We start from the raw sequence: 26,224 nt of genomic DNA, 5'->3' as shown, positions 1-26,224 counted from the left end.
CGCCGTTGCCACCGCCTACCCCCCTGCCCGGAAGCGGAAGGGCTGCGGCGGCCACTTCCGGCTCCGGTGCCCTTGGGCTGGCCGGGGACGATGGCGGCCCTGGTGCTGCTGCGGGCGGGGCTGGCGCGGCCCCGCGGCGCCCAGATGGGTGAGTGCCCGCCGGCCCTGCTCCCGGCTGCCCCGGCGTCCCGCCCTGCCCTGCCCTGCCCTGCCCTGCCCTGACACCCCGTCCCCGTTCTCTCCGCAGCTCTCCTCGGGAGGAGCCTTGGCCGCCGTCCCGCGGTCCTGGCGGCCGTCGCCGATCGGAGCGCCCCGGCCCGGCAAAGCCACAGTCCGCCCCAGCAGGGCCACGGTACGTCCCGCGCCACGGGGCAGCCCCCGCCGTGGGTGGGTGTGCGGGGGGGGGGGTTCTCGTCCCCCCCGTGGCCGGCACCCGGTTTGTCAGCCGGCGCCGAAACCGTTTTTCCCCCCATCCTCCAAACGATTTCTCCGTTCTAGCCAAACGGCGTGTTCTTCGTGTGCCCGTTCCACCCACGTCTGGTCAGGGCTGCCGATTTTGAGCCGGGTGGCAGATTTTAAATGGCAGGTGTCAGTAACCAAGGGCGGAAAAAATTGACGTCTGGCAAAGTAGTTTTTCTTGGGTGAGGTGGGGTTACTGGTATTACCACAATGTATTGCCATCGCCTTCAACAGTACCATTTTCGGTTGATAGCACGGCTGTTGATTTGCACTCTGCCCGGGTCTCATTAAAACAAGGTGTGTGTGAACAAGGTACATGTGACTTTACACTGCTTGAATTTGAAACTGACATTTACGATGTTGGTATCGAGCATGCGAATGCTGCAAGTCTTAAACTGGCGATATTAACTGAATGTTGAAAAAAGTAAACCTCTGCTTATTAACAAAGGTGTAGTTTTTTCGAATGTGGAAAAAAGGTTGAAAGATTTTAAAAGAAATCAGAAAGAAGGTTTAACATTGCTTATGGTTCAGTAGCAGTAATAATATGAAAGCACTGCAACTGTGACTTTTTCCTGGAACAGTAGAGCTTCCGATTCACTGAAGTTAGTCTGAGAAGTCTGATCTACAGGCAGAGAGTATTTCTTAGATTGCTTTTTGCTCTCTTCGTGTGGTTAGACTACACAGAGGTGATGAAAGATTACCATTCCAAAACCAAACTCTGGTCTGTCAGTTGCGCAACTAAATATGAGAAATGTTGTGACTGGAGGTTAAGGATGTTTTTTAGCTGTTACAATACAACTTAGAAGTGGAAAGGATGAAGAAATGCTTGTAAAAGAAATTGTCTTAAATACAGCTAGGCTATTTCCTTCCTTTCTATTCTGGACTTCATATTAACAACAGATTTCATGCATGTGCTGTGAAGCGTTTGTGGCTGTGGATTTCTACAGGGACAGCTTACTAGTCCACAGTCTAGGTCCCTTTCATGTTCTACTTCAGGTCCTTTGCTTTCCTTGTCTTCTCACTTTTCTAAATTTCTTCCTCCTTGCAAAAATGAAGAAAAACTTTCCATTTTTGTTTAGATGGATGGATAATATCTGTGTGTTAGGTAAGCACTTTTGGGGGTATTGTATTATATAGGTAACTTCACAGAGTCAATACTTGATGGTTTTAGACTGGGCTGATGCTGACATTCTGGTTCAAAGTATTGCTTATGATGTTAGGTTTTTGGTTTGCTCCAGAACCTTCTAGATGTTTGGGGGGGTTTTTTTGGGTTTTTTTTCCTCCCTGACAGTATTTGTATGCTTCCAAAACATAAGAGTTGGTTACAGAGCTCCCTAGCTGGTATTTCTATTTCTAGAGTCATCTGTTACGTGGTTCAAATTGTACCCAGCTGAGTGTCAATGGAGGACTGAAATCCTTTGGCCTGCAGGCTGCTTCTAGGCCATATATAACTGTGATGGTCCCAGAAGTTTAATCTGCTATTTACAGTTAAAAATAGCAATATTGGTTCCTGGGCAGAACGGTGCACAGAGTTATCATGATGTGCCATTCACTGGAACTTGTAGTTGTGTCCGTCTGGATCTCAAAGCCATTTCTCAAAAGGTGGGAGTAGTAAATAGTATGCAAGTCAGGAAATTCACTAGACAAAAAGGCTTTGCCTTCAGAGACGTTTTTTCCCTGTGGTGGTTGCCTTGGACCCTAGTCCTGAACTGCAGGTTGTGAAAGTAGGACTGGTGTTTGTTTTGAGTTTACCTGTTGAGCTTCTCTTCTTTTGTAGTAAAAGAAGCTTCTCTGTCTTAGCAGCAGCAAAGAGAGGAGTATTTAAAATTAGCCTTTTAGACATTGTAAAATAGATACATATTCTATAGCAGTAATCCAAAGGCATCTAGGTTTTGCTTGGATGAAAGCTTAGTAATCAGGTCAGAGAAAATATGTAATTGTGTGGTGCTGATCAAGATGAGGTATCTATTTTAAAGGTTACGGCACTTCGAACAGGAACTTTGCACTGAAAATACTTCTCCTTACAGGCACTTCCAAGGCTGCGTCTTTGCACTGGACAGGTGAGCGAGCTGTCAGTGTCCTCTTGCTGGGTCTCCTTCCTGCAGCCTACCTGTATCCTGGACCAGCCATGGACTATTCACTGGCTGCAGCCCTCACTCTCCATGGCCACTGGTAAGCACAATAGGTCCCTCAGAATTAAAAGTAAAGTCTGATAGTCAGGGTGGCTCCAAGCCTTAGGTCTTAAATCTGTATATGGCAGTAAGTTTACTGATTTATTTCCTGATCTAGTATAAAACACCTGGAAGGAGATGCAAACAAAGTCCTTACTCTCCAAATTCTGTGACAGTTGTGGTCTTTGACAAGACTAGTTGTACCTTGGTCTTCCTTTGTCACACTGTTCTCTCAGTCAGAAGGCAGGATACTTACTATTGTTAAGGAATCCATAAACATTCTGTAATGCTCTTCCACACAGTATCTTACCTTAGGAGGACTTCCTTGCCACTGGCTATGTAGAATCTTGGACATTTTTATCTTGTAGAAGAAACAATGTTATATGAACAGAGGGAACAGAAACAGGACAGATCTATATAAAACAACTTGTTCTTCTAAGGTTCTGTGCTGTGGGCTAGTTTTGTACATCTCAAATGGTGGTGATATTCTGCATAATAAAGAGTTCATAGCAAATATTCCACTAAAGAAGCTGAGGCTTTGATCATTGTTTTCTTGATTCCTGGGAAATGGATGCTTGCTCATCTTCTTCTTAAGTGTAGTTCTGCTGTGATCTTTAATGTGAGTAGGAGTGGTTCCAGCTGCATGGTTGGCCTAACTAGCAACATTTACACTCTTGAGATGATGCTAGTCTGTAGTTCTTTGCCACAGGGATAAAGCAGATGAGCAACTTCACGGTGCTTTGGGATGCCATGTTTTCTTAAATCTCAGTTTTGCCCTTACAAAGTTGTACCAGGGATTCTTGCACTTTCTTACTTACTGTGACTGGGAGCTTCTTCCCAAAGCCCACAGATCCAGTACAGAGTTAATCTGAAATGTGGCTATCCTTGAACATATTTGGCAGAGCTCTTTCAAATATAAAATACGTAAAGCTAAGCTTGCCTGCTTTTGGAGCATTTCTTCACTTGTTTAGTATGTGCGTGTTCCTTAGGAAATCTTGTCCTAAAATATGTTGGAAATAGCGCTTTAGATACTTAAGTGGCTATCAGTCCAAACACTATCATAATAATAGACTCACTCAAGATACCTGAAGCCATATTTATCTTGTACTGGTTTTGCTGGCATGTAATAAAGATTTCTCTGGGCAGTGAACCTTCTGTGTTGTGAGGTAGATTGTATGTCTACCACACATCAGCTATTTCTCACCAATTCCCTTCCTTGTGCTCAGGGCCACTGGTCTTTTCCCATGAGGGCTTTGTGTGAATTAATTAGCGTGCTGTAAAGTCACACACCAGTTTTTCTGAGAAGTCGTAGCATGGCTCAGTCATATTGTGCCATGCAAAGAAAAGATCTTATGAAAATCCCTTATTAACACTACAGTTGAAGGGCAGCCTGTGAATCCCAAGTTGAGTATGCCTTATTTATCTGCACTTTGGAAGGCTTGAAGTGTGGGTAAGTGCTGCTTGCACTTCTGACCTTATTCCACTGTCCAGTTGTAATAAATAGCTATAATAGTTTGAGAGTAGTTGCCTTTCAGACCGCTTCCACTTTCTGCTTCTCTTCTGTGTGTCCAGGGGTTCCTTGCACCCCTTTTCTTGCTTTTGACATCTTTATGGTATTAGGACACCATCTAAGTGAAACTGAGCTCAGTGTTCACTTGCAGTGGCATCTGCTGCAGGACTTTGAACCTTGCTAGGTCACTAGTGTGTCTTAATTTGTGGGACACAGGTCTTTCAGCTTCAGGCTAGATCAAGACAAAATCCTAGGAAGAAAACTGTTGCATTAAATACGGTTCTCTCTTTTACCAAGTTGACATCTGTCATTGCAAAAAGCAAATATAATAGTACTTTCAGGAAGAGAATCACATTAGGTTAATATCATACTCTGTCTTCCTATTGCTGGGTAGTTTAAATCTGGACAAGAGTTCACTTCCAGTCTGACAGATGTAGAAAAAAACCCAGAGTATGCTAATTTTTGGTTGTCACTATTTTCTAAGCTAAATATGCATCCTGGAGTCTTCTGTGCATTTGTGACAATGGCTGGTCCCAGAGCCACACGTTGCTGTTCAAGCAAGAAGGCTATTTCCTGTGGTTTCTTTTCTTCAGTCCTTGGAAGTCAGATAAGCTACCCGCTGTTTTTTGGAGGCACATTCTATTGTCTGGAAGAGCTTTGCTCAACACCTTGTTTCCTCAGTACCATTAAGAAAACTCTGAGCCAATATGTATGTTTTTTAATAGAATATGCGGAATGTTGGTTGTTTTTTCTTTTTTTAATAGATGCATCTTCTTTTGAGTGGGAACTGGGCATTCTTTAGGAAAGATGGATGATAGCACGTGAAAAAGATGATGTGTTTGAGCCATCTTAGTAGAATGCTTACATAAACTGGGTGGAGTTCAGTGAGGAATGCTCTTTTCTGATTTCAGCTTTTTTTCTCCCTCTTATTCTGTAGGGGTCTTGGACAGGTTATAACCGACTACATCCATGGAGATACATCCATTAAACTGGCCAATACAGGTCTGTACATACTGTCGGCTGTTACCTTCGCTGGCCTCTGCTACTTTAACTATTATGATGTTGGTATCTGCAAGGCTGTTGCCATGCTGTGGAGCCTCTAAGATGCGACCGAGTCCCTGACAAACGCGATTGTTCACTGCTGCCTCTGCTTCATCATGTTTTTACCAACATGTTTAATGCAAAACCAATAAATAACCAAGGGTCCATAGTACATACATACTGCAGCCAGTTCAGAGCTAGTGTTTTAGAAATAAATACCCAACAGCAGTAAAAATATTAGAAAAGAAAAAGTAGATTTAAAGTAGGTAACATCCAGGTGAGAGTGAGTTGATTTAAGCTGCACTGTAAATTGGGAGGAATTAATTACGTCAATGACAGACTTACACAGCTGAAGGTAACCTTCCTTGTAATGGCAGCTTTGATGAGTGTTTTTCTAAAATAACTGTTGTTTGGTTTCCTATCTTGTAAAACAAACTTGGCTTGCAGAAAATTGAACTTTTATTTCTGACCACAACAACTGAACTGTATGTAAGGCACGCCCTGTAACTCTTTGGACCCTGAGAGCTGATGTAGAAAAGGGAATACTTATTTCTTAATCCATACAATAAAGAATTTACAGAAATTGTGTGTGTGTGGTTCTGAACGGTTTTTACTACTTTTGGATAACTGGAAATGTTTTCTTTGCAGATAGTTTCGGGTTTTTTTTTCTAAAATCAGGTTCAAATACTAATTCATACTGTTCATACTCTTACTTTGCATTACTTCATTTAGATGTTATAAAACAAAAAATATTTTTATGAATATGTATTGTCCTTAAAGAGTTGACTTAGACTTGACTTGAGTAACGTCTATTAGAAAATAGAGCCATAATTGACTTAGAAGAAAAATACTTTTGCAGGTTAGTTTTAGGAGCCATAAATAGCATATGGCTTTCATAGTTTCCCTGGAACATGTATGTTCATCTGCAACATTTTTTTGGGTTTGTTTTCTAAGTAAACACTGGTACACATTTCCCATGTGACTGAAAAGGCCAGAAAGCTACCCTTTCTGTCATAGCTTGACATGAGACTGAGGCAGTGTTCTTTTCTATGTCTTTAGGTTTTAGAGCATTTTAGGGGGGAAATGAGATTCTGTTTTTTAACTTTCTTCTCTGCATTATCTTTTCTGACTTTCATAGTGGTGAGGAGTTGTTAACTGTTTCCATGTTCTAATGGTACTTCTGTGGTACTATTAATAGTAAGAGGAAGATAAATGTGTGTTACCATTAGTCTGATAATGCAATAAACAGAATAAGTTGCTATTTGAATTCTACAAGACTTTCTGATCTAATTTTTAAAAAATCTGGATTGGAATTTTTATTTATGTACTTATTCATGTAACCATGGGAAATACCATGTAGCTGGCCACTTTTGTTTTGCTAAGCTTGTGGTCAGAATTGAGATGGTTGCTTCTGTCTGATGTGGTCTGATTTAATTACCAATGTAACATTCATTATTTTGTCATAATGAGGAAGATGCATATGTATGAGCCATTGGTAAGTACGTCTGTAAAATCTAAGCATGTATCATAGAAAGCATTTGACATTTCTTCTTTTGAGACCAAACACAAGATGCATCTGTATGTGGTATTTAAGATATCTTGTATGAAAAATGAGTTATATAAGAGCTCAGGGAATGTAGTTGTCCAGACCTATGACGTTAGGGGCTAGCAGCTCTGAGACCAGTTCATTGTGTTTCTGAGGCAAGAATTAAAAGGTAATGACTACAGCTTTCTCTACAAATCACATGTTCCTCTGTCCTGTTGAAATTGAATCAGTTTCTTGTAATTACTTTTGATCTTAAAACTTTTAATCTTAGTTATTGTGATGGCCATAACCATTTGGTCTAATCCCATTTTTGAACATTCATCAGGCATATAAAACTAGGAGTCAGTCCTACTGCGTATCCAGATGTGTTAAATACATTCTTGAGTTTAAGCCCCTCCAGTGAATTCTTCCTAAGTGGTAGTGCACTCAGCAGTAGCTGTACCCGATTCTAAATAATTGGTTTCTTACTGCCTCTAGGTGCTCCTGTAGCAGCTAGATAGGTGAAGTGACAGGGGCAGCAAAACATGAAAAGATGAGACAGACAGGGTTATCAGAGCAGTTTCCTGTCTCTGTGCTTTTTTAAAGCCCCTGAAATTATATTTTTGTTTTGGTTTTTACCAAAACAAGTCTTGAGACTTGTCTTATCTTTTCTGCAAGTTTGAGGATTTTCTTCCATTTCATGACAGATAGAGGCCTTCCTGTTTTCTCTGATTACTTCTGCCTGTATCAGGTAGGACAATTGTACCAGCTCTTCTGCATGGCAAGTTGAAGACCCAGGACCCCAGCTGCAATCAATGTTCAGGTTATCACTACCTGGAGTTGGAACAGAAGAGGAAGACCAACACATGTAGAAGAAAAGAACAATATATGACATATCAATTTCCTCAATATTAAATATGCAGAATGCATTACATTAATTCTAGTTTTGGTGAAATCCAGTGCTTGCTCAGCTCCAAATGTGAAATGGAGTTCACCGCTTGACCCCAATGTGTGCTGCGTTGTCACATGCACAAAATAAGATAGGGTCCTTATGGGAGCCAGCCATATCTACACGTGTTCCAAATTGTTAGTTTCATTTCATCACTAACCTACAATTTACTGTTAACTTTTTAAAACCTTTACATAAAAGCATAATTATTTTTTTCTTGGGCCCTCTGAGGACAAACAGCTGTATTAGAACTTTAATTGTTCAGGTAAGTTAGCAGTTCTCTGAGCAAAGATTTCCATTAAGTTAAAAATTGTCTGTTGTTTCTACTTCAGTTGAAGGTGAGAATGTCACTGTGTAACTGAGATTGATGAAGACGCTCAGGAAATAATGTTGATGCAAAAAAGTAATGTCAAAGTGTTTATTGGCCAGATGCATGGTCTGCTTATGAAATCTGTTATTTTAAGCTGTTTTCTCTCCCTCCCCAAAATAGGTCTACTTCATCTATGAGACACCTAATTCAAAAGCTGTTTGATCAACAGGCAGCAAAGATTTTAGGGATCATACTATACAGGATGATACAGGCATGCACATTCTTGTTTCTTCATTGTGCAATTCTCTTTCCTTCCATCTGACTGGAAAACATGCTTCTGCTTCTTTTTGCCAAGAATTTGAATTTATTTTTCTTTGGAAGATGCTCATTTTTGTACTAACTTATGGTAGCTAAAAACATAAAAATGGCTTGCCTCAGATGAAGAAAGAATAAGATTTCTTTTATAAAAAGCCAAAATATATTTTAAGTCTGTTGAAGTATGTTATAGGTTGTGACTTTCTTTCTGACTGAAGTTAGAAACTTATCTTCGTGGTTTCATCCACTTCATCTTCTCTTGACAATTTCTTTAGAATTAATTTTCTTAAGGAGCCTTCTTCCTCAAAGGCCAAGAACATTCCTTGTTCTAGTGAGTATTCAAACTTAAATGCTCTGGAGCTACGAGATGTAAACGTCTTTTTGAAAAAGATTACATTGCTTTCACCAGGAATTTCTTTGGGAACTTCTCCTTCCTGAGGAACAAACAGGGAATGGGTTAGTCCCAGCATAAGACTTGAGCAGTTTTGTTTCAGCTCACACGTTTGAATTCTTAATTTTGCCTCCTACTTATGGATACATAAGGTATGGAAAGCAATACTTACCCTAAATCGAACTATCATTTTTCCACATTCTTTCTCACAACACATGTAATAAGTTTTATCTTCTACCTGGACGCTGAATGCAACAGGCATCCCTGCTGAAGGTGTGGTAGTTTTGTAGTAGTGAATGTTGAAATGCATTCCATTGCCTAAATGTAAATTGCTTATTATTAATAGTCTGCTCAGGAGAGAGCTGCAACAACTTAACAGTATTATGTTTTACCATTCCACTGGCAACTGCTGTCTTCCCATGATACTTTTCCTGACAGGAGAGCCAGGACTTGGATTTTTACGACTGCTGGTAGCACATATTTGACTTTCTGCAATCATTCAATAACCAAGATTTTGAACTTGCAAGAAAGCATGTGAAGTTACCCATTAGTATGGGTAGGATGTTCAAATCCTTTTACATGCTTGCATACAGTGAGAATTGGATTTGTAAATAGCCATCTGTAAATAAGATTATATCTGTATACATGTGATCTGTAAATAAGTATGTTCAACAAATACAGTTCTGAATTAATTGCTGAGCCCCCCCCCCCAAAATCTAAGCTGAAACCATAAGTACATTGTTAACTACTGCTATTAGAGGAAAGTAAGAGCTTTTAGTTCTAAATAGATTGTCTGTTTAAACCTAAAAATGATTTTTTTGTAATCCAACACACAAAAAAAAGAGGAATTAAGAACGCAGTTTGTGATTGGAGCTAACCAAAAATCTTAGCAGCCCCTTTCTGCATGGGACATCCTGCAGGCCTCAAGTCTAATCCAGGAATCTAATCCATTACCAATGCAGAAGACACAAAATTTCAGCTTTCTTAGCTTAGCTTTATTCTTACAAATGAAGTTTAAGTCTTTACTCTCAGTCTCATCATTTAGAGTCAGTGATTACAAAGAACAAAAGCACATCTAGAATAAAGAAATAGTGCAATGGTTATAGTATATATTTGAAAAATGGTGTACCAGATTTCATCTCCTGATCTGTCACATCTTCAAAAGCTGCCATGTTTAAATCTGGTCGAACCACAAGCAACTGGCTATTTACGTTTCGAAGGACTCGGTGGAGAATTTTTTCCTTACAAAAGGCATCACATTCTAGCCCTGTAGAAATATGAGAGCAAAGAGGGTCAAATATTTTAGCTGTAATCTAAGATCTTGACAGTTTACTACAGGCTTAATCTTGTCATTAAGGATACCAGGTGAAATAAGTTCTTAGAATGGCAATCTCAAACAGAATGGAGGCCAAGTAATTCTTTCCACCTCTGGCTTGTAGCAACCCAGGCAAGACAAGGATTTCCCAGAATACAGCAGTCTGTATATATAAGCAAGAGAAGCTACTCTTCAGTTCAGAGGCACCAGTTCCCTCTTTTTCCCAGCAATTAGAATTGCATTAAAAGGTCCTTCTGTTAGGGAAGCCACTACCCTGTACCTTAGGAGGAAATAAAGCAACATCAACTTCAGAAGGAGATGAGCTGTAGCTCTCTTTTTTACAGTAGCTGTTATCAGTTTGAAAAGTTGTTCTCCAAGGCACACAAAGCATTTATGAGTTAGTAAGCATGAGCAGGTTAGTTCAGGTAAAATTGATAATGACGTTAATAAATGAGCTTTCAGCTTACCATCATCGTCTTGGTTCCAAGGGAGCAATGAAAAAAAGGAAAGAAAAAAACAACATTAAGCTCTGCACCCACAAAAGAAACTACTTTCTACCCAGTTTTGTTCTGTGAGATTGGAAGCCAGCCAGCCAGCCACCTACGCGTTTCCAGTTGTACTCCCCAGTATCACTAACTCACCAAGCTGAGCTGTTCTAACTACAGAGTGTGTTTTATTTGTAAGCATGACAAATTCAACAGAATGATGAAACTACCAGTCATTTGGGAACTGGAGTTACCACTAAACAAAGAGGCATGCAAAATATTTTAGGGTTACTTAAGGGTGAGCAGCTCAGGTCAGTTTAAGCCTATAACCAAGGAATAAACGGCATGCAAAGTTTTGCTTTCATCAGCACTTTTATTCTAAGTGAGCAAAAGGACAGGAAACAGTCATTACAAATTGCTTCTAAAGAACAGACTGTTTTCTAACTAACTTTATCCTGCAAGATTGGAAGTTATCCACTTATTCCAAGTCCACCCCACAGTATTACAACCCTTCCAAGTGTCCTCTACGGGAATGTATTGTATGAAGCAACAAATATTCCACTGACTCAGATACTTGGCTAACAATACTTCAGACTGAAGCTTATGGAAAAATTAGGTGAAAGCAGACTGATAAAGGAATTGTTTTTAATCAGTATTCAAACAGAAAAAGTTATTAAATGCTTAAGGTGTTCAGCAATAATATGATACTGACCTGTTAACGCTGGGACAGCTGTCTCAGATTCTTTTTGCAGTGAACAGCCTGAGTCCATAATTTAAGAACTAGTATTCTTCTAAGTGGTGGGGATTGTAACTGTTTTGAGGATTGCTCAGGCAACATGGGGGGGGGGGGGGGGGGGGGCCAGGATTCCACAAAACCATGGTTGCCAGCCCAAGGAAAGGATTGAATTGTGTATCAGCTTTTGATCTTCTATGCAGAAAGAAGACACAGTGTGTCTCTTTCAGCAGTGAGTAGTAATTACCTGCAAAATAGAGGCAGAAATTTTCTCCAAGTTGTACTGCACACACAAGAATCTCTTCACCACTCATCTTCACTCTGCCAAAAACACATGGAGAGGATTCAGAGTTAAGAATAATGCTTCTCACTCTATAAGGCAAGGGAGTCCTTGGGCTAGTTCTCATCTAGTGCACAATACTATAATAGGGCTGGTGTGTTTCACTACCTGTTGAAAAATTGCATCTTTAAATGGTGTCCTCCTCTGTTGCCTCTTATCATTATTTAGATTAACATAGAGCATCCTTCAAGTTCTGTTATTTTACAAAACTTTTCATTGACTTACCTGATGTTACACAGGAATAAATCATACTCATTACCATTTTCTATTTCTATGAGAATGTTAGTAAGTAGCTCCATGAACATATTTCATCAAATTAGTTCTCTTCTCTTGGGCCTGCAAAAATTATCTTCATATCATGGCCATTTGATTTTCTGTTTCTAATTTTCAAATGGGGAAGTGACCAAGACTGGATTAAGCACCCTGTTACTGGCCATTAAGCCGTAAAGGTTATATTAAGTCTACACAGACTGATCTTTCCAGGTTCCCTCTATAAAAGACAGAGCTTCCAAAATACCCAAAACTTAGTCCACCTTTGACTGCCCCTTGGAAAGGCACGTAGCTTTTGTATCTTGACCTGGAATTGTATGGGTTCCCAGAGAAGTTGGGATGTAGTTTATTTTGCAGTAGCAGTGATTTACTTATGGTGTTTTAACTTTGTTTTAACTCAGGTTGAATTCTGAGCTTGATTTCACAGCTATTCTCTTTCAAGAGTGGCACACAGAAAAGTGAAGAAGATATATTTCCCTTGGGAATAACAAGTCATTTTACACCCCCCCCCACCCCCCCCGAACTTACCATTAAAGACCAGCCAGCATCTGCACCTCAGAGATTCCAGCCCCCCATTCTACACACTTCAGGGTTAATTTAGAACTAGCCCAGGGCTGCACTCTGCTTCTAATGTCAACATACATCACCCCTCCAAGAACTCCAGAAGAATAATTGTTTTTAGCTTTGTTCATATCCTCAACCTCGTACAGTTAACAGCCAGACAGGTTAACTTTATATTCTTTAGCTTTCTGACATAGTGACTGAGACCATGTCACACTTTCAGTCTGTTTAATGGGTAAAACAATGTATATGTTTAATGTGTAAAACAAAAGAACAGTGATGGTCATGCATTTGCTATACCCATTCCATTTACCTGCAAGTGCACCCATCCCTTTTCTTCTATCATAAAGCTTCTGTTTATGCTGGCAGAAAAGAGATAAATCTGAATGGATTGTATTGCTTTGCAGGTCACAAATGTCTCCATATCTTCTGTTGTAGCAGTGCATGAGGGGAAAAAATTACAAAATAAACCAAAAGTTTTGTGGCGTCACCTGTCTTGACTGGGACTTGAACTGTAAAATCTAGCATTTCAGTAATTTTACTGCTGTTGGGATGGTTGCCATTGGAAGGAATAATTCTAAGAAATAAGCACTAAAATATTTTTATTTTAAAACTGATGGTGATATCCTCTTCAAAATTAAAATGGCATCTCCTACCTTTAAGGAAAAGTGAGAGTAAGAATGAAGGGAATTATAATATGACAGAGGAAGATGTGGCAAAGAATTTCATTCTTTCTCTTTTCTGGTGGTAAACAGTTTTAAAATGTCCTCCTCCATGCCACTAGTTTTGTGAAATGCAGGTGTCACTTTCCTTCCTGTTTCATTTTGGTCTGCAGCTTAGTAATTGTTTTTGTTAATTTTCCTAAAATGCTTTCTGTGTATGAATGTTCTTACCTGTTTTATCTACATTTTTAGAAATAAAGGCATTTTACTTTCTGAAAATAACAACTAGCTACTTTACTATCTGCAGGATCTGATTTACTTGGCTTTGTGATTGGTGTAAAATTTTTGGCCAGTTGGACAAAGTAACAGGCACACTGACATTCACCATCACTGCATCTAACCTTTAGGAGCCTAGCATCTGTATGAAGTCTTCAGCCAGGAGCTATGTGCCTAGCCTCTGTATATAATACATGGGAAGAGACAGTAACAGCAGAATGCACGAAAACTTGTTGATCAGACAGCATCAAATAAACAAAGCCAACAACAGTGATTGTAAAAACACTGAAGTCACTTTTTGTAAGTAGTCTAGAATATGAAGTGCTTAATTCAAACTGACCAGCTCCTGTCAGGGCATTCTTTCGCCTTGCACTAGCCACAGAAATAATAAGTGTATTAAATGTGTTAAAGCTAGGCAAACAACGGGAAGACCTGGCTCTTGCACTGGGATTTTATTGTGCAGTCAAAACATTTGGCTTACTTCCAAGGCTCTTTTCACCACGTGGGAAAGACTTCTTATACATAACAACTGAGCAATGCCAACAGAAGTAAATAAGCACACACATCAACCCTAGGGACTGGGGTGGGGGAGTCACAGTGATTTCCTTGTCCCTGTAGTAAAGCACTTTGAGGAATGTATTTGAGAGCAATTTTTTTTCCTCATCCTGTTTTTTTATATGGTCTATAATTCTAGCTGGTCTGTGCAGAAGAGACACTCAGGTTCATAGCAGATGACTGCATCTTTTTTTCCAACCATGCGTACCCCAAGCCTTTGAAACAAAAATACCACAATACCAAACAGTGCATGCCTCAGATGTAGTGAGGTAAACCAAGTCGTCAAGGGCTACTCTCTAAAGCAGAGGGGAGGGCACAGGCAGGACTTATTGATAAAGGATTAAAGGAAAAGATGGCCCTTGGTTTAATGAGCAAGACGCATAAACGACTACATTTCTTGCCCTGATATGTAGTAAGAAATGGTTAGACCTTCTACCGAGCACGTTCGAAAGGAACGGTAGAAGCTATAAGGCGTTTTAGCTGACAGTTCGATGCAGCGTGTAATAACCTGCTCCGCGGACAGCCACGGAGGGAAGGCGAAGAGCAGGGCCGCGCCCCGCAGGTCGTGACCCGCTCGGCGCCTGTGCTGAAGCGGAGCCCGGGCCACCGCGGGTTCCCCGAAGGCAAGTTGCTGCCCGTGGAGGGGCCACTGCCCGCAGCCTGCCTGCGGCCCAGCTCAGGGACGCCCTCCGTCGCCAGCCCCCGGCGGAGGGCAAGGCTCTGCCGGTTGCCGCGACCGCAAGAAAGGGATAGCTGCCGGTCCCACAGCGGGACGTCCCACCCGCGTCGCGAACGCGCTAGGAGCGAGCATCTCCGCCCCTCGCGGGGAGCGGCGTACCCCCGTGCCGGCTCGGGCGGGCTGCTCTGCCCCAGCCCCTGCCCGGCGCCGGGAGGCAGCGGTGCGGAGCCCTCCGCCTCACGCAGACGATCCCGGGTGCGCCGTGCTCCCCGGCCGGGCTGGTCTCGCAGTTTCGAGCCGAGCGGTTGGGGTGGGCGGACAGAGCCGCTGGGCCGCTGCAGGCCCGGGCCGAGGGCGGAAAGGCGGTGGCGAGCCTACCTCGCTCCTCGGCGGGCCGCGGGACGGAAGGGCGAGCGCGGCCGCCGGAGGCGCGGGGACCGCCGACTCCCGCTCCCGCAGCCGGAGCCCGCCCGTTTCGGTGTCCCGTCACCACCCCCCCAGCCCCGGGCCGCGACCCCGGGCCGCTCGCACGCGTACCTGGGTGCGGGGGGACGGACACGGAGCCGACAGGCGCGGGGCTGCGCGGTCCCGTCTGGCTGAGGCGCTGCGGCTTTTCCCGAGGCGGGCGTCAGCGCCCTGTCTGCTTCACGTGCGTTCCTGCGAGCGAGGAGGGGGAGGGCGATCTCTGTCGCCGTGGGTGGCGGCTGATAGGGCGATCGAGGGAGGGGGCTTTTATAGCGGCTTGCATCACCGTACGACAAAATGAGCCGACTGAACAAGCTGCAGAGGAAATTAGGACTCTTTCCCAAGATATCTGTCTACGTCTGCACTTATTCTGCGGCACTTCCCCTCCTCGGGGGAGAATGCACATCATGCAAAATTTGAGGTTAGAAAGGGAGCTTTTTGCGACTGCCTTTATCTCGCACAGATGTCGTCAGAGGACACGTCTTGTTTCTACACGAGCATGTTACGGTCCGTTTGCTTGGTCCATAAAGTCTCAAGCAGCAGTTTTGAAACAGGTACCAGTCGTCAGTGCGTAGACTTCCCCTTCTCCACACACTTGCAAGTTGCCCGTAAACATCGCGTCTGCCCTGGGGAAAGCCAGTTTAGGATTGAGAACACATGGCGTGTGTCTAGTTCTTTACTAAGGAATATATTACTGCCGTTTGGTGCGAAATCTTCAAATTATCTTCCATCCCTTTGTACATAAGTAGCTGCAGGGCAGGAATTTATGTTCCTCTCAGGGAAGTGGACAGCCAGAAACTGGCTAGTAGTCGAAGCCAGATTAATAGATAGCTCCACATTTACCAGCTGTAAATTGTTTCCCAGGTGTGTATTAATTGCAAATAAATAAAACGGTGATAGCCACTACTTAGACCTACCTGCTGCAGTTCCAAAGTGTGATGCTGTTTGGAATCTAAGTGCTGCCTTTGGTGGTTGTGAAGCGCTTAATGCAACAAATGCTTCTGTAAACTGTAATGGCAAATGCTGTGTACCGATGGGACAATTAAGGCCATAAAAACCAGGAAAGTGAACTTGGGAATGAATAATTAGCCAATATTTTGTATAGTTTGTAGAACTTGGAAGTGTTAACTGGAATCTCCATGCCTCAATTTTCTGTTTATAATGCTGACTAGCCAAGGCATTATTCAGCTGTGTAGCTCAGTGAGTAAACTGCTCAAGTTTTAGCACGGGGCGGGGGGGAGGAAATACCCCCCCCCCCCCCCCCCCAAAACCCCAACCCCTCCAAAACGCCAACCAAACCCAAACCTAAGACTTTCTCTTGCATGTCTGCATGCCTGTTACTGTTCTTGGAGGAAAACAGCAGCAAAAGAAGTGCAGTACATTTCTGCAGGGAATGCTTTAATGTCTATATGATAAATCTAGGGAGATCATTTTGAGGTCAAAGGTGCATCTTTCAACCTCATCTGAAATAATAATCCTAAAAATAGAAATACTGACCGTTTTACTAATAACCATGGATTTCGACTGTTCTACACACAGGGAGCAGTGTATTTCTCTGACAGGTTAAGACAAACAAAAACTATGTGTGCTACAGAAATTTATCTTCTTTCTTTAAAGTTGTTGAAAGAAACTAATGAAAATGATTCAGAAGAATTTAAAAAAGCACAGGAATTCAGCAACAGAGTAAAGCCTCCTGTTTCTGACAGACAGACAAAGAAAAATACATTTTTGGCAGCTACTGCTTTCAGGTAAGTATATATCACTATTTACAGACACTCAGTTACACTGACTGAATTCCAACCAGACAGCAATATTATATCATCCCCTTTCAACTTCCTGTTTTGTTACATGGCATTCAGTACATGTGTGAAGTTGCATTTACCGAAACCTGTATACCAGGGAGAGATCCAAATTTGATTTAAACACCTAGGTCTAGCTGATTTCTATATACAACAACTGTAATTCTACCGTTCCTCTTGGTACTTTATTTGAATGGTTGATTCGTACAAGGAAAAAAAAATCTTTCTAAATTTAACTGGCTTCTGGTTCTGGTCACCCATTTCTGTACATTTTCCTGAGAGCCATTTCGTAACAAAGAGTTCCTTCCCATAAAGATGATCAAACTGCCTCTTGGTCTCTTTCAACTAAAATATACATCTTCAGCCCTTTAAGTTTCTACCTCTGAATAATTTTCTTCAGCTTCAAAATAATATTAATGTCTCTTTTCTTCACTTCAGTTGACTTTTAACATTTTTTGAAAATTTGGGCACCAGAGCTTTAGTCAGGAGAGTTCTCCATTTGGCTGATACTGCTTGCATTTCTTGTTCCCAGACACCTAACTTTTCATTTCACTGTGAAAATATATTCTTTAAAAAAAAAAAAAAAAAGCTGTAATAATTATTTATCATTTATCCATTTTTTCTCATTAAGTTTAAATTTACATTCAGATCACTAGTGAAACATTAAATAATATTGTACTTGGTACCAAAATTTGTGCAAAAGCACCAAAACCAATGCCAATCAGCTAACATTGTTTATTTTCTATTAACTGCTGGTGTATTGATGTTCTATACAAAACTATCAAGAAGGAGGACTTGGTGTTTCTTGTCAACCTTTGAGATCCTAAAAATTCAATTAGGTTATTTAGCACATTGAATAAAAGGAGTTTTCTTCTCTTAGTCTGTACATAGTTGCACTTACAAGGACCAGGGTCTAACACATAACAATAGCTTCTATTGTAAGTTTTAAGCTTTCTTTTCTCCTAGCATTTTAATATCTCCAATCTTAAAGGAACTGGAACTACATTTAGAGTAATGGCTCCAATAGTGGGTTTTGTTTTTTAGTCTGAGCTTTCTCCATAGACTATCACATCCATAAGGTACTGAAAGTGGTAAAACAATTCAGATGTTTCAATTATTTTAATTCAGGTGGTCTGTTAATAAAAATGTCTTAACATACTAACGGTAACTCAATTAGGTAAACACTTTAAGAACATTTTCCTAGTGATTCTTTCATATCTGTTTCTTAATGTTTAGATAGTGTTGCTAATAACATAAAAATCTCTAATATTTTTGGAGAATTTAATGAAGTGGGCCATGGCAGCATATTCAAAATTGTTTCTACTTTGGGGAAGTATTTAGTTCTTGTTCTTTCAGCAGTTTCATTTCTTGTCCTGAGTTTTGACTTTCAGAGGCTATTTGGATAACGTATGTAAGGTTAAGACCCTTTCTTCCCTTAAAAACAGAAGTTAAAGATGCAAAAAACCCAGAGGAAAAATTCCCTCTACTCCAGGATAACTCCACATCTTGCAATGATTTTCTTCACTGTAGCTAATGAAGCCAGGGTTTAGGAAAGTAGTAACTTGATATAGCATTTAATATTTTTTGCTGGCCACACAAAGTGAAATACCAGAAGAGCTCTGCTGAATCATTGTGTCTAGTTTCTGCCTGTTGTAAGCAAGCCTCATCATGCAATCTGACTCAGTCATATCTTGATGAAACAAAATAGTTTACCTACAAAAGTGAAGCACAACATAAGTAAAATGCACTCTTATTTTCCATTGTTTAGGAAAAAAGTTGGTCTCAGCCGTTGTCTAATTTTAGTGGCGTTATTCATCTTAGTGACAGTAATCTCTCGGATTTTACTAATTCATGGCTTGCCTTTTGAAACGGATTAGTCTAGCCTCGTCTGGCATTTCACTGTCATCCCAAAATGTTCCAGTGATTCAAACCGTGACTAGATCCGTCACAGCCGCTCAGAAGACAAAATATGACCGGAATTGTTCGAGTGGACAGCGCAACACTTTTAAGTAGCTACAGGCAGCCTCATCACGCTTTAACTCAGACACATAATTGGGATGAAACGCTTCTTCCTGGGACAGCTGGAACAGGAGAGGTTTTAGCCGTCAGCCTCCCAGGCGTTCTCCTTAGCTCGCCTTCCAGAGGTGGGCCCGGCTGTCGAAGCCTCGGCGGGAGCGGGCAGGACGGCCCATGTCCTACCCTTACCCGGAGCCGGCCCTCCTCCAGCCGCCGCGTCCCGGGCAAACCGAGGGCTGCAAGCGGCCGGGGCAGGGCTCCCGGGCGGGCTCCAGCCTGCCTCAGCGGCCGGCCGGGTGCGGAGCGGGGATCGCCCCTCAGCTCCCCCGCCGCGGCCGCCCTCTCGCGCGCCGGCCGTTAAGGGCTGCCAGCGGCGGCTAGGACCGTTAAACCGTCCTGGGCCAGCGCTGCCTGAGGAGAGAGGGCCCGGACCGGGGGGGGGGGGGGGGGCGGGGGCGGGGAGACCTCCTGGGCGGAGGGGGTGCCCCCACGTCCTTAAGGGTAGGGGGTACTGGGGAAGCATAGGTAGAGCTTGGGGAGGGACAGATCCCTTTTGGACCTCAGCAGCTCGAGGCCGACCTTAGGCACCCCTCGGCATCCCTGAGAGCACCTGGGCTGTGAGCCCCTAACCTGCCCAGGCCGGCCCGGGCTGGCCTGGGACGGCTGGGGACTTGGACCTGCTGCCTCCAGCCCGGATCGGATCGGTGCGCTTGCCCTGCCTCGAGCTTCTGCCTCTCTCCAGTGAGGAGGAGAGCTGCTTTGCAGGGGAGCTTATAGAAGCACTGGTTTTACACATTATATACAGATACATTTTCCAGTTGCACAGGATAACCGCTTACCGAATACGACGTTGTACTTTTTATCAGGGAACGATGACAAGCAACACACAAAAACCTGATGAAAATAGAAGTAAACGTAAAAAAGAGATGGAGGTGAGCAGTACTGTGTGAGGAACGGAGGGAGGGCCTGGACCCTTCTTCTGGCCCCAGAGGAGCGATGCAACCCCCCACCCCCAAGTTCTCACATTGCTATGGGTTCCTGTCAAGGAGAGAGGGCATAGAGCTCCATGTCAGTTTATGTAGGTTATGGGAAACATATATGGCTTTCTTGTATGAGGACACTGTAAAATTTCTCTTAGTGTTTGAAGATCAACAAAACTGGGTATGCACTGCAACGCAGTTATGTGGGGCTTCTTGAGAGTGAGCTTCTGAAGTACACCAGCTTTTACTGATAAAAGCAAAGATCTCAAGCTGGTACTTCCCACCCCCGCCCCTAGATGCTGTGCCTCTTCATGATGGATAATGTAGATGCTGTGAAGCCAATGCTTGCACTTTCTCTGAAAACCATCTCTCAAGATCCTTTTAAAACTCTTCTTTTTCTCAGTTAATCTCTATCTATCTGTGCTAAGCTTGTTTTAAGTCCTAGAATCTGCATTTTTCTATGTGCTCTGTTATTAGAATGAAGCTTCAGAAAATCCTCTGTTGTCGTCCCTTGACAAAACAGATTTGGCTTCTTCTGAAGGCTCACAGTCCCTTTACAAACCTGAACCACTGGAAAAAGTTTTAAATGGTGATGTATTAAACATACTGAAAGTAACTATGTAATTACCTAATTTGATGTTGAGATGAAAATTCGTTCAAATGTTTAAATAAAATTATGTTTTTCTTTTAACAGAGATGAACAAAGAAATTATGAACTTGTTATCAAAATATGCTCACATTTTAAGGCAAGTTAACTTTGTCCTGTTTGTACAGCACTTTTTTAACTTCTCTAAGATGGATTACTGTGGCTGCAGGTTAGAGAAATTAGCACTGAAAACTAATGAACACAGATCTTGAAAGAAAAATGTTGCTTTCTCTTACAACAGAGAACTAATTTGGTCAGAAACTAAGTATTGATAGACAACACATTTTTAAGAAAAGCTTAAAAGCCTTTCTAAGTAGTGAGAAAGTTAATGGTGTTAGTACTGATTTTAACTACAGATTTTTTCAATTAAGTGAGAGAGCAGCGATGGATGCTTCTTATCTCCAAGAACTTGATGGAATCTTAAAAGAAACAAGGACCATAGAAAACCACTTAAAACAGAAAAGGGAGAGTCTGAAACAGAGATTCACTGTGATCGCAAATACTCTGCAAAGCTAAACGGAGCTTGTTAGATTGGAGAAATGCAGAGCAAAACTGGTAGTATATTTTATGTATTAAAATATAAACTATGATGAGTGCTATGATGAAAGTTTCATAAATGTCTTACATAAATATTTCTAACAGTTCAGGAAATTTTCAACAACTTAAGCAGCAACTTATTTTTCAAAATAAGTAGATACAATAAGTAGGGTAGTGGTAGTCAGTAAAAAACAATACTAAACATCCACTTTAAATCTTATGACTCCAAGGGATTTTACATATTAAAACATCTTTTTTTTTACTTGTTGACCCATTGCTTAGGCGGCCCCTATGCTTCCATCCCTAGAAAATACTGGAAGCATTTGAAAAAGAAAGTAGAATGAATTTTGTATTGCTTGGCTTTAAGGCTATGGAAGTTCAATACAACTGAATTCAGAAGCAGCCATGGTATTTCTAATTGTCACTGCTAAGGGATGTTTTTTTCTTTTATTGTCACAACCAGTCTTTCGCTCCAGAACATAGTACAGAAATATTTCTATGAAACATAGAATTTTGCAATATAAGCGGAAAAGGACCTCAGATTATTTCATATTAACCATCTTCTGTTTTTTTTCTTTGTACTTTAGAAAATGTTTTGGTGCTAAAATCTGAGTAGAATGTACTTGCAATCTCATTTCCATTTTGCCTCAGAATATAAATAGATTGAAAAGATCAGCTTAGAAATAGGAAAGTTCTATTAAGAATACAACTTTGGGAAATGTATAAAGAGGTATAAAGTCTTAATTTGAAAATATATTTTAATTCTTCTACAGCTTTTCAAATGAAACTATGGCCTTTTTGATATAAACATAAAAGCACATCATCAAAACTTTGCTGGTAATGTCAATAAATAACTAGATAATGTTAACATAATCTAGAATTACACTGCTTTTATATTTTGTTATTTAGAGACTTCAGTATTGTTTGCTGCATATCCAGTTTATTTAAGGATGCTTATGGAGTATTTTGAGCACCACTTCTTTCTTGTCATTTGACTCTGTTAAAAAAGATGAAACATAAAATGTACAAAGCATCATTTGTACAAATTGTGCGGCTAATGTAATAAAGAAAAGTGCTAGATAGTCCTGTTACTAGCATAAGATATAAATATATCTTTACCCCAGTAGTATGTATTAATTTTCTCTTTAAATCCTTTCAGACTTAATCAATCCTTCTTTCCCCCCTTTATTAGATAAAAGTCACAAGTAAATGTGCTACCTGTCAAACTGATACTATTTAAAACAAATAATGAGAGAAACTGGACATCTAGGGTGAGATTTTCCAAGGTATTTAGATACCTAAAGATGCAAATATGTACTTAGTAGGATTTTCAAAGTCCCTAAGCATGTAAGCGCCTTACATGCTTAGGAATTTTTGAAAATCCCATAAGGTGCCTATCTGCATCTTTAGCATCTAAAGTCTTTCAAAAATCTCGCCACTAGTCTACATCATATTTACCAGTCCCTTACTTTTTCCTCATTGCATCTCATTTTGCAATCAGTCTTGGTAATGCTGTTTAAACAGAAGAAAGTCAAGAAAAAGAGAAGATTTGGGAAGTTAAATTTTATAGAGTATTGTGCTAAGTGTTTCTAAAATCTACGATCATCTATAATAATGACAAAAAGCAAGAAATTTACCTATAGTTATTTATGTAAGCCTTTAAAGAAAAATTGCACAAAATTCATTACTCTTAAATATCTGCCTGTTATTGAAGTCAGAAGCTTGTTGCATTTTATCTGTTTGTGCTTGGGAAAATTATGCAACCTTTTTAGATCACCTGGATTTAGATCATCTAGATTTAGTTTATGTGGCTAATATATCTAAATTGCAAGCCTTTGGCTCTAGTATTAAGTATTATTAAGAAGCAGAACTTAGAAAACTATTGGATCACATAATCTAAGTTTCTTCCCTTGGGGGATCAAGAGGCCACAGACCCATAGTGTTACTGTTGCAGCAGTTTGCTCCATTTAAAAACTTCATAAAATCCAACAAAGATTAGTAAAACTATACTTCTTAGAAGAATGCAGAACTTCTTAGTCTGGCATTCAAGTGCAGTTAAATTCAAGACATACTTGTCTAAATGATGACTCTTGTTTTTCTACAGGGATTTCTTATGCAGTTGGTTGTCATTACATGTTATAATTTAGGGTGGGATCTCTGGTAGTAAGGGGATTTTAGAATTTGAAGAGACATTGAAAGTAAAGTCAGTAGGTACAGCCATAGTAACCTACCTGAGATTATGAACAGTGTGGTTATGCTTATTAAAGGGAAGTCATTCAAAGCTCTGTAAGAATTTGAAATAGGTGTTTTAATAAAACGTTTTTAAATTGCTAAGAGCTATAAAGCCTCTGTTTTTGCTGCACAAATCTATGTCAGGATATATAAAAAAATAAACACTGACCAAGTAAAATGAATAAAATATGTAGTTTTATAAAGTTCCAGCTTGAAGTGGTAAGTTCAGAAAGTTTAAAACATCCATTGAAAATAAACCAGTCTCTTCTCTTTTGAAGTTAAAAAATATTTCAGCAATGGAAATATCCACTTACTGGTTGCTTTCACACATAAATCTCTTCATGTTTAAAAGGGAGCCTTCCATAATTACTTTGCTGGCTAAAAATATAGAGCGTTTTTCTGTTGGCTGTTCTTCAGTGTTCCGCTCAATATCTCTCTATATGGGAAGACTCATTACACACTGTTTTTCTTCTAAACCATTAGAAAATAAAATTTTACTGTTTTCCTATTTGTCTACTGTTTGCCTACCCTGCTAATGATGTTTCTCCACTCATTACCTCTCTCATGTATTTTAGTATTTATTGGGAGAAACAAACCACATTTTTTACTCTCTTCTGATGTGAAACTGAAAGCTCATTCATTCTGTCTCTGAGGAATGAGCTACACATGAAATCCAACTGGCACCTATCCCATCACTATCCGCTTTCCAGTTTTACTGAAGGAGGTTTGAACAGAAAATTAATTGGCTTTAAAGCTGCCAAATCTGATCAGCAAAGCTCAGCTGGTAACTACGTTTTCTTTAAGCTTCTCCTCCTGTTGTTTAAGCTGCAGTGCCTTAGTAAATTAAGAAGAATGTCTAAGGTGACAGATCAGTAACACAATATAAATGGATTTTTAAAAAAAATGTGGAAACATCTTAGACAAAGTTCCAACCCTCTTGAAGTCAAGGGGATTTTTGACAGTTCTATTTCTGAGCTTGCTGTGAGTACCTCCACACTGTGGAAAGCATAAATGATGAAAAACTAATACTCAGTTCCTCTCATTGCTCTTCTATTATCTAAAAGCTAAAAATGGAAAATAACAGAGACAGCTTAGGTATTCAGCAAAGAGAATTCTTCCCTGAGAAAAGGCTAATTGTGACTGTTTACTTAAGATGATACTACCTCTTAGCATAGATGTAGGAATGTGGATCATAATTGAAAAAGACCAAATTGAGCAGGTAATAGATGTGTTTAAGGCTCATGGCATTCTGTCTAGAACTCATCAGAATTCAATTTTGCTAATTGTAGAATCTTTATGTTTTGTCTTTGCATTGTCTTTGAAAACCTGCTGATGAAGGCATCGGAAAAGAGCGGAGTGGGTGTTTTACATCATCAGGGTGAACAACCAGAAAAAAGGAGGGCAAAGTCTAATAGATCAATCAGGGTATCTCCCATCCTGTAGAGACGCTGAAGTAAATTTCTTAACAATGACTTTATAATCACCCGGGAACAATACACTTAAAAAAAAAATCCTTTATCAGAGTAGCTGACTTAATATGGAAAAATGACAGATGGGGTATAGCTTGATGTAAGATACTTGACACCGTCCTGTATGATATTATATAAAAATGAGAGCAATCAGGAAGTAGGGGCTACATGAATGAGTTAAAAAGTCAGTGAAAGGAATACTCATCTTTTCTGAAAGGTCAGCCTAGGTGGCATCCTATAGTGATCTGCTTCAAGCCTCGCTTATTCCATATTATCCCGAATGATTTAGAAAAACATTAGAGAACACAGTTCATTTTTCAAATGGCAGCAAGCTAGGAGGGGTTGCAAATGCTATTAATAACATAGATTGAAAATTCACTATAATCTCAATAAGATGAAGGGCCAATCTGAAATCAAGATAAAATTCAAAAAAGACAAGGGAAAAGCACTGTGCTTAGCAAGGGGAATCATATATGTTACAAACCAGAACAATAGCTAGAGTTGGTGTGATGTTATTGTGTGGTGAAAAAACAGAGCTGAGATGTGTTAGCTACAGGGTAGCAGATAAGACATAAAACCATAGTTGTTCACCTTTACTGTCTGCTAGTTTGGTCTTAGCTGGAGGATGGGCAGAGTGGGAAACAGGAATAATAAAGGGTGAAGAAAACATGATTTGTGAGGAAAGGTTGAAGCAGTTGAGTTTGTTTAATTCAGAGAAAGTACATAGCAAGGGAAGGCATGATAACAGATAACTTATAGAAAGGACAGTAGTCAGGTGTTCACTGTGTGTTGTAGAAAGGACAAGAAGAAATCAGCTTAATTTACAGCAGAAGACTTAGCGTAAGTAATAATCTGTCCCATCTTAAGGACAGTGGAATGGGCTACCCAGAGTATTCTGCTGCCTTGCTTTCTCTCAAGGGATAGGGCAGCTTTTAAGAGCTGCTTAAAAACATGAAACATAGTCATCACAGTGTTTTTGCAAAGTGCTAGCAGCTTCCTCTGGGCATCCTGAAGGAAAGAGTCCATCTAAGGTCCATCTTAGTTTGAAGCAGCAGAGCACGGCCTGTCACTGGTCCTCCGCTACCTGATTTGATGGCCTAATCTGGTGTGGCAACCAGTATTCCTAAAGCCCTGAGATTCTTTAAGGCGCAAAATGGTTACTCAGATTTTGAAACAAAACAGAAAGTATTTTTGAGAGGTGAAAAAGACAAGAGAAGGTGACAAGAATTTTTAAAAGAATTGCCTTGAAGCCTGGCTACCTCAATATAGGGACACATCTCCTCCCTTTTCTTCCAATTTCTCCAACTCCAACTGGCAAATAATGATAAAGCATTTTTCCCACCAGTGGTAATGTCTTGGCACTTCAGCAACTCACCTGGCCCTGCTGCCGAGAGGGTCTAAGGGCTGCTGAGCTCCTTGGGCTGGAGGCAGGTCTCCCCCATGCCCTGCACCTGCCTGGCCCGGCTGTAGCGGTGGAGTGAAGTGCAAGCAGGCAGGCTGGCTGGCTGGCTGATTCATCCTGCCCTGGTAGGG

General features: G+C 40.9%; 3 protein-coding genes across 3 annotated transcripts; 2 read left to right on the top strand and 1 right to left on the bottom strand.

Moving 5' to 3' along the window:
• The first annotated feature begins 2 nt into the window (after positions 1 to 2).
• On the top strand, positions 3 to 5,764 carry SDHD (succinate dehydrogenase complex subunit D). The gene is made up of 4 exons (XM_069787983.1): positions 3 to 148; positions 248 to 352; positions 2,487 to 2,631; positions 5,078 to 5,764. The coding sequence occupies exons 1-4, from the start codon at positions 91 to 93 to the stop codon at positions 5,241 to 5,243; spliced, it is 474 nt and encodes a 157-aa protein (XP_069644084.1). The 5' UTR covers positions 3 to 90; the 3' UTR covers positions 5,244 to 5,764.
• A 2,295-nt stretch (positions 5,765 to 8,059) lies between these two features.
• On the bottom strand, positions 8,060 to 26,209 carry IL18 (interleukin 18). The gene is given in 7 exon segments (XM_069787986.1): positions 8,060 to 8,501; positions 8,503 to 8,714; positions 8,844 to 8,989; positions 9,801 to 9,938; positions 10,454 to 10,462; positions 11,452 to 11,525; positions 26,067 to 26,209. Coding segments are annotated over 7 exon segments (756 nt in total). The 3' UTR covers positions 8,060 to 8,467.
• On the top strand, positions 19,582 to 24,045 carry TEX12 (testis expressed 12). The gene is made up of 4 exons (XM_009917936.2): positions 19,582 to 19,759; positions 20,285 to 20,396; positions 20,502 to 20,553; positions 20,825 to 24,045. The coding sequence occupies exons 1-4, from the start codon at positions 19,700 to 19,702 to the stop codon at positions 20,967 to 20,969; spliced, it is 369 nt and encodes a 122-aa protein (XP_009916238.2). The 5' UTR covers positions 19,582 to 19,699; the 3' UTR covers positions 20,970 to 24,045.
• Positions 26,210 to 26,224: the final 15 nt, after the last annotated feature.

Source organism: Haliaeetus albicilla, chromosome 7 (genome assembly GCF_947461875.1).
Source record: "Haliaeetus albicilla chromosome 7, bHalAlb1.1, whole genome shotgun sequence".
Classification (NCBI taxonomy): Eukaryota; Metazoa; Chordata; class Aves; order Accipitriformes; family Accipitridae; genus Haliaeetus; species Haliaeetus albicilla.
Note: the sequence above shows the minus strand (reverse complement) of the source record. Positions and strands in the feature narration are given on the sequence as shown.